The 7,551-nt window shown below is 35.6% G+C and overlaps 1 protein-coding gene across 2 annotated transcripts in view; it reads right to left on the minus strand.

Annotated features, from left to right (window-relative positions):
- Positions 1-487: 487 nt before the first annotated feature.
- NCOA7 (nuclear receptor coactivator 7) overlaps positions 488-7,551 on the minus strand; it is an 85,576-nt gene continuing 78,512 nt past the window's right edge. For both annotated transcript variants that reach the window (XM_077779408.1, XM_077779407.1), the window contains exons 12-14: positions 3,408-3,503; positions 2,933-3,006; positions 488-2,552 (exon numbers count right to left, since the gene is read on the minus strand). In XM_077779408.1, coding sequence (XP_077635534.1) covers positions 2,417-2,552; positions 2,933-3,006; positions 3,408-3,503 — 306 coding nt within the window. In that variant the 3' untranslated portion in view covers positions 488-2,416. The remainder of the gene's footprint in view (positions 2,553-2,932; positions 3,007-3,407; positions 3,504-7,551) is intronic.

Consider the following 7,551-nt stretch of genomic DNA (forward strand, 5'->3'; position numbering starts at 1 on the left):
AATCATTTTCAGCAGTCTAGTGAGACATTAGTTTGCCCCCTCGCACCCTAGTCTTTGTAGATTCATGAACTGAGAAACTGAGAAGCAGTGAAGACTGGTGTCTTCATATGTAGGGCCTAGAAGGCAGAGACAGGATGGCTGGGATCAAAAATATTGGTCAGAGGGTAAGATCCTTCATTGATATTAGGAACTAGGTCAAGAGATGTTAAAAAGGCTATTCAAAGAACAGGTAGACAGATTAAGAACAGAGAAACTGGTAGGTAGAGTCAAGAGTTATCTCTAGTAACTGTGACAGGGGTTTTCATAAGCTGATGAGAAAGTAAGAGGGTGGCTACTGGGAACAAAAAGGGACTTTCCAAGGGCAGTAATAAAAACATGAATACTGGACCTTGCTTAATCTTGCATATTTCATTATCCTCTCACACAAGGAAAACTTCTAGCATCCAATAAATACCTGTTGAATGAATCCTCGGGAAAGAAAATCACACTGGATGCATAAATTCCTTTATTGAAAATATTGGGCTAGCACTGCATTACATATACTCAATATCCATAAATGAAGGGCCACACATTTCTGATTGGACAATACTGTTTTAAATAGAGAACACAGCGTCTGGATATGCTCTCACAAGTATAATATCATGGACTAAACTAGGTAGGAGTGAACTATATGCAAAATGACCATTTTGTTCGTTAATAGCATATGGTTGCAAATGGCATAAATGGTAAACTTGATCATCATGAGACATTCCTGATATCTCACACCAACACATCATTTAATGAGCAGATTAAGGTTAAATTGTCAATATGGTGTTAATCGAGAGTTCTCAATAAGTGAAAGCACACCAGGCTAAATATTTTAGGCTTAATAGAATTCATTTCAACTTGCATGGAATGTGAGTAGGGTAAAATAATTGCTGATCTGACAGGAGGCCACTTGGCAATTTGTTCTCTTTTGTAAATATTCTAATAAGAGAATAAAAGAAATATTCTGCCAGCTTAAGGCTAACATTCTAAAGATGGTTTCATTTTTTAAATGCAATAATATAAATACTACTTGTTATTTATTTTCCCTTTCAAAGATCGCGGGGTGTAATTTATGACAGACCACTTCTCAGCTTTGGCTATTATTAAAAACTTTTTCCATTAGCAGTCTTTGGCTTTTATAAAAGTTTGGCAATCAGTAATATTGTTTAGTTTTTAGCAAGGCTTTATTAGTATTTTTAACAAAGTATCTTATGGTGTGAAAATGGGTTGATGTTAGAAATAGTTTTTACTTTTTATTCCAATTTTGGTAATGAATGCATTTCTTTGCATTGCTTTTTCTCAAAAGAGTCTAGAAACCAAGACAATTGGGCTAATTTGACACTTTTCATTTGGTATAAAATATGCAGAAATGAAAACATTCAGTCTCTTTGAAAACAGAGGCCTGTTCATTAATTTAAGAAGTTGGAGGGAAATTATACACAAAACACTACGAAAATAAAGTTTTTGTTATTAACACACATGATTTTATAAGAAGCAAAAACACTTTCTGTTCAAAGCAGGGCTTGTTCTAAGTCTAGATTCAGAAAGGTATCCATTTCTGTAAATACCAATTTACAACTGTGAGAAATGGCTTCTTCTTTACAACAACTATGTTTTGAGTAAGTAAAAATGTACCTTTTTAATGGAAAGATGGCCTACAATAGTCAAATCAATAAACATTGGTAATGAGTTTTTAAAAATTCTTATGTAAAGCATATATATATATATATATGCTGCTTAAGACCTATCACCCTAAATCAGGGCAAAAGAAAAAAATATAAAACTATATAAATCAAACGGATTTGTTGCCAAAACATAGCACAAAATGTATACATTTCAAGATTGACACATTAAAAGAAAAACTGCCAACACATTTTAGACAATATACTAGAAATAATAAATAAGACAATTAAAAAAATCATATATTCCCTTTAAGTGCTGAGCACTTCCAATTTTTCTAAGTGAAACTAAGCTTTTCTATGGCAAACAATAATATGCTGTACATTTTGGTAATGAAAATTATGTTGATAAATACACAAGGCATGTATATATTTCCACAGTATCTTTTTTTTCACAGTTACCAAAAATAAAAATTGCATTCACCTCATACATCTATAAATATTTTGATTCCTCACTGCATGGATTTGAAGGAAGTGGGAGTATAAAGTCTTTCAACAATCCAGACTTTATATTTCTTTCTTCATTGTCTGCCCTCCACGTGGACCTTTCAGAAACTCTCTGCGCTGTGACCATGCTCTGAGATGATGGCAGAAAGAAAGCATTATGGTGGGATGAGGCAGTCTGGGCTGGGGCTAGGTCTTCCAGCCAGCTTTAGGAGGGCTGATGGAACCCAGTCTTTTTAATGTGGCATTTTAAGGCAGTCTGAATTTCACTCGAATGTCCATACCTCGAGGTCTTGAACTATGAAGTCTTCCTTTTTGGAAAGAATATCATTATTGAAAGTGCTGCAGGAGTTGCTTCGTCCATGGTATAAATCAGCATCTAGCCATAAACCAAATCGTCCCCTGAAAAGATCAAAAATACAAAAAAGGTGAAAACTTTTCAGCCTCACGTGGCATACCTTCTACCCTCCCTCGTCCCATATTCTTTCCTTTACGCTATAGACAGAAAAAACCCTAAACTGCTTGTAAAACAAAGCCTACATTTCCTTTATTTGATTTAAATGACCCATCTTTTCCAAAAGACAAGTGATAGTAGTCCGTCATTTAGACACCTAAATAAATCATTTCATCTTTGATTCTTAGGGTCCTATGTTAGGCCACCATCCTAATTATTCTAAGCACATGGCCTAGCTAAAATCACCTGATACAAGGTTTTGGTTACCTGGGTCAAAACAGACTCCCACACAGGTCAGATGGTAAATAAATAACAACAACAACCTTACCCTCCACCACCAAGTTCCAACGAACTTATGTCTCCATTGATAAAGTATGAGTTTTCTCCACTCCACTTAAAGACCTTAGGATAGAAACACAAGACAGAGAACAGACATATCAATCTGGAGAATCAGTGAAAAGGGAATTATTAGGATAATACCTCTGTAGAGAAAGAAACTACCCATTGGCTGAGTTAGTTCCTAATTGGCAGATTTGCTTCTAAGAGGAAAGACCTCCCAGGCACATGTTGGCTCTGACCTGCTATCCCTCCCCAGATCCCAGAACATGCACAAGACCAGTTTCCCAGGCCCAATGAGGGACCCTAAAAGCACTTTACGTGCTACAGCCATGAAGAACTGACCCAGGCTAGAGTGAGTCCAAATGAGGCTATGGGATAGCTGCTGCTTTCATGACAGTCCCCCACCTCCAACCCCACCCACACACCTGACACAGTGACATTGGGAATTTCTCCCATTTACGTACCTTGAAATTGGGGCTAAATGTGTACAGAAAAGTTTCGCCTGTGCCGTAATAGTGGTCACTGAACTTGAAAGGATGAGTTGCATATGCTCCAAAAATCTGTCAGAAGAAAACACACATTATTTACTTTCAAACCTAAATGTCCCAAAGAGAGGCGTTCTGAAATATTTAACACAATCCTGCTCTGAGATATCATTAGCCCTCTTTCAGCAAAGACCATTACTAAATTAGAGTTCTTAAATAAAAAAGCTCACCAACAAACAGATAAACAAAATATCCCTAGTTCTAACTGGAATTCAAGTGGCTGAGGGGAGACTTATTTGACAAAGGCCAACAATTGTTCCAATATTAAAGGACTACCAAAGTCTACTGTGGGATCAAATTTCCTTTAGTGAATACAGATGACATACTGGGAACATTAAACAACAAGAAGCACCTTGCACACAGAAATGAGTGGTTGAAAGAACAAAATTATGTGTCTTATGTGTTTTATCAGTGGATTCATGGCCATATTTTCCCCCAGAAATAATAAATTTTTTCTTTTAATTTTAATTTTTATTTATTTATTTTTTAAATATTTTTATTTATTTCTAGGAGAGAGAGAGAGAGACAGCATGAGCAGGGGAGGGTCAGAGAGAGAGGGAGATACAGACTCTGAAATAGGCTCCAGGCTCTGAGCTGGCAGTCAGCACAGAGCCCGACGCGGGGCTCGAACCCACGAACCGTGAGATCATGACCTAAGCGAAAGTCGGACGCTTAACTGACTAAGCCACCCAGGCGCCCTTCTTTTGATTTTTAAAAATGAGTTCTCAGTGTGCTTATTAAAACTGTATCCTTAACATAAGTGATCTAATATCTCTTAGCTGAAATGACTTTTAAGAAAAAATTAACTCCATAATACAATGGGCTTTAGGGCTGATTTAGATATATTTGAACCAATGACTTTTCCATTTTTCCTTACTGAGGGTTGGAATAAGCAGGTTTTCAGGATTATGTGTGCCCACTGTCCCAGCTTCCCATCCTTCTGCTCAGATCCTGAGCAGCGCTTGCAAGGGGGTTTTCTCCTCTAGGGTTTTGGTGATTTCCTGTCTCATGCCTAGGTCTTTCATCCATTTTGAGTTTATTTTTTTGTATAGTGTAAGAAAGTAGTCCAGTTTCATTCTTCTGCTGCCACTGTCATTTTCCCAGCACCGTTTGCTGAAAAGACTGTCTTTTTTCCATTGGATACTCTTCCTGCTTTGTCAAATATTAGCTGGCCATACATTTGTGAGTCCATTTCGGTTCTCTAGTCTGTTCCATTTATCTATCTGTGTGGTTTTGTGCCAGTACCATACTGTCTTGATGATTACAGTTTTGTAATATAGTTTGAAGTATGGAATTGTGATGCCTCCAGCTTTGGTTTTCTCTTTCAACATTACTTTGGCTATTTGGTTTTTTTTCTGGTTCCATACACATTTTAGGATTGTTTGTTCTAGCTCTGTGAAGAAGTGCTAAGTGAAATCATTCAGAGAAAGACGAATATCATAGGATTTCACTCATATATGGAAATTTAAGAAAAACAGATGAACACAGACAAAGAGAAGGAAAAATAAGATAAAAACAGAGAGGGAGGCAAACCTAAGAGACTCTTACATATAGAGAACAAACTGAGTGTTGCTGAAGGGGAGGTGGGAGGGGGGATGTGCTAAATGGGTGATGGCCATTAAGGAGGGCGCTCATTGGGATAAGTCCTGGGTGTTATATTGTAAGTGATGAATCACTAGGTTTTACTCCTCATACCAATACTTCATTGTACATGAAGTAACTCTAAGTAAATAAATTTTTAAAATAATGGATGTTATCTGAAAAATGTCTTAGAACATTTCAAAATTATAATTGGCTCACAGTTGTAGTGGAATCTCTTCTTTACCAATTACACTTAGTTCCTGGCAACCTGAAATACTAAAAATTAGGTAGAAGTCTAGAAATTCTTTCTAACTAATGTTCATCATATTCCCTGCTACTAAACCTTTCCCTAGAACTGCTAAGAATATACAGAAACAAAACAGTAACAGAAATATCAAAAATCCATTTCCCTTCTTCTGGTGATATTTCAATAAAAGAACTAAAATACAGCTGTGAAAGGCATCTTTTTTAAAAAAAACATGTGCTGAAAATAGGATAAAAAGGGCAATGGTCACAAGTGGAAGAAAATTATGCCTTTTCTGCTCAATGAATAGGAAAAATCACCTTACCCATTCACCTTTTCAGAATTCTAATTATATTATTTCTTAGCTAACATTTCTTAGCAATCATGGAAACCTGTTTAAGGACTAGAGGTTGGATGATACAAAGGAATTACTGTTTTGTTAGGTATACAGCATTGTGGTTACATAAGAAAATGTCTATTTTATTTTTTCTATTAATTTATTTAGAAAGGAATTGTATAATATGTATATAATGATATAGTTGGATCTATACCATTAAAATTTTAATATGTTTGGCAATAACAGAACAAAGGAATCCTTGGGGAAAAAATTAAGACCCCCAAAAGTGGTAAAAAAAAAAAAAAAGGTTAATATAACAAAATTTATAAATGTATATTTGCCCTCCTTTCTTCTCTCAGCTTCTTTAGTAGAAAAAATTATAAAGAATCATAATAATTTATTATTGGGTTTTTAATATATATGAATGTAATATGTATTACAAAATTACCACAAAAAGTGGAAAAATTTAATTGAGCAATATTGGAGTAACATTTCTGTACCTGACTGGAAGTAAGCTAGTATAAATCAGACTTTATCAACTGCCTGATGATTGCTCTATTTTCCACAATGCCTTATGGCATATATTTCTCTACAGTGTAATTTGACTAAAATTGGGCCCCTTTACAGGGGTTTCTTTGGCCAGTGTATGAAGTTTACCCTGACTCCAGGAAGGCCCTCATTAGTGGTCTCTTTTCCTGGTTCTCCCTGGTAGACTAAATGGTCTTCAGTTTAGCTTGTTGTCTTCATGCAGATGCCAACCTCCTCTTAATTGTTTACCACCAAAATTTTCATCATTTTCTAGAGTATCCTTTGACTTGAACTTCTCTGTACTCTTCTAAATAAAGTCAGTTCCTTTGGGAAAAGCTTCAGAACTCTGTGTCCTGCCCCCCCACCCTGCCCTTTCTTTTTAGATATTCATAAAGAGTTTAAAAAATTTTTAATGAGATTTAGTTGATAATATTATGTGAGCTTCATATGTACATTATAATCTGACATCTGTATTCATTACAAAGTGACCCTCTCCAGAGATCTAGTTACCACCCATCAACCATACTTTTGACCCCTTCTCCCCACTTTGCACACACCCTACCTCCTTCCTTTCCCTTTAAACCATCAATCTGTTGTTTGTTCTTTTTATTTATTTTTTGTAGTTTTAGACTCCACATGAGTGAAATCATATGGTTTCTGTCTTTCTCCTGACTTACTTCATTTAACATAATACCCTCAGGGTCCATCCATGTTGTCACAAATGAAAAAACTTCAATCGATTTTATGGCTTAGTAGAATTCCAGTATATATATCTATCCATGTGTATATATGCCACATCTTCTTTATCCATTCATCCATCGATAGACATTTAGGTTGTTTCCATATTTTAGCGACTGTAAACAATACTATGAACACTGGGATGCATTTTTTTTTTAATGTTTTCATTTTCTTTGAGTAAATATTCTGGAGTAGACTAGCTGGATAGCACGGTAATTCCATCCTTAACATTTTAAGGGATCTCCATACTATTTTTCATAGTGGCTGCACCAATTTTCATTCCTACCAACAGTGTATGAAAGTTCCCTTTTCTCCACATCCCCACCAACTTGTTATTTCTTGTCTTTTTGATATAACCAAGCCAACCAGTGTGAGGTGATATCTCACTGTAGTTTTGATGTTCATTTTCCTGATAATTAATGATGTTGGATCATCTTTTCATGTGCCTGTTGGCCATTTGTAAGCCTTCATTGAAAAAAAGTCTATGCAGATCCTACAACCATTTTTTTAACCAACTGTTTTTTTTTTTTTTTTTTTTTTTTTTTTTTTTTGGGGTTTGGGGGTAATTTTCCCTTTTTTTTTTTTTTTTTACAAATAGTTTATTGTCAAATTGGTTTCCATATAACACCCAGTGC

Source organism: Crocuta crocuta, unplaced genomic scaffold, assembly GCF_008692635.1.
Source record: "Crocuta crocuta isolate KB4526 unplaced genomic scaffold, BGI_CrCroc_1.0 scaffold914, whole genome shotgun sequence".
Taxonomy (NCBI): Eukaryota; Metazoa; Chordata; class Mammalia; order Carnivora; family Hyaenidae; genus Crocuta; species Crocuta crocuta.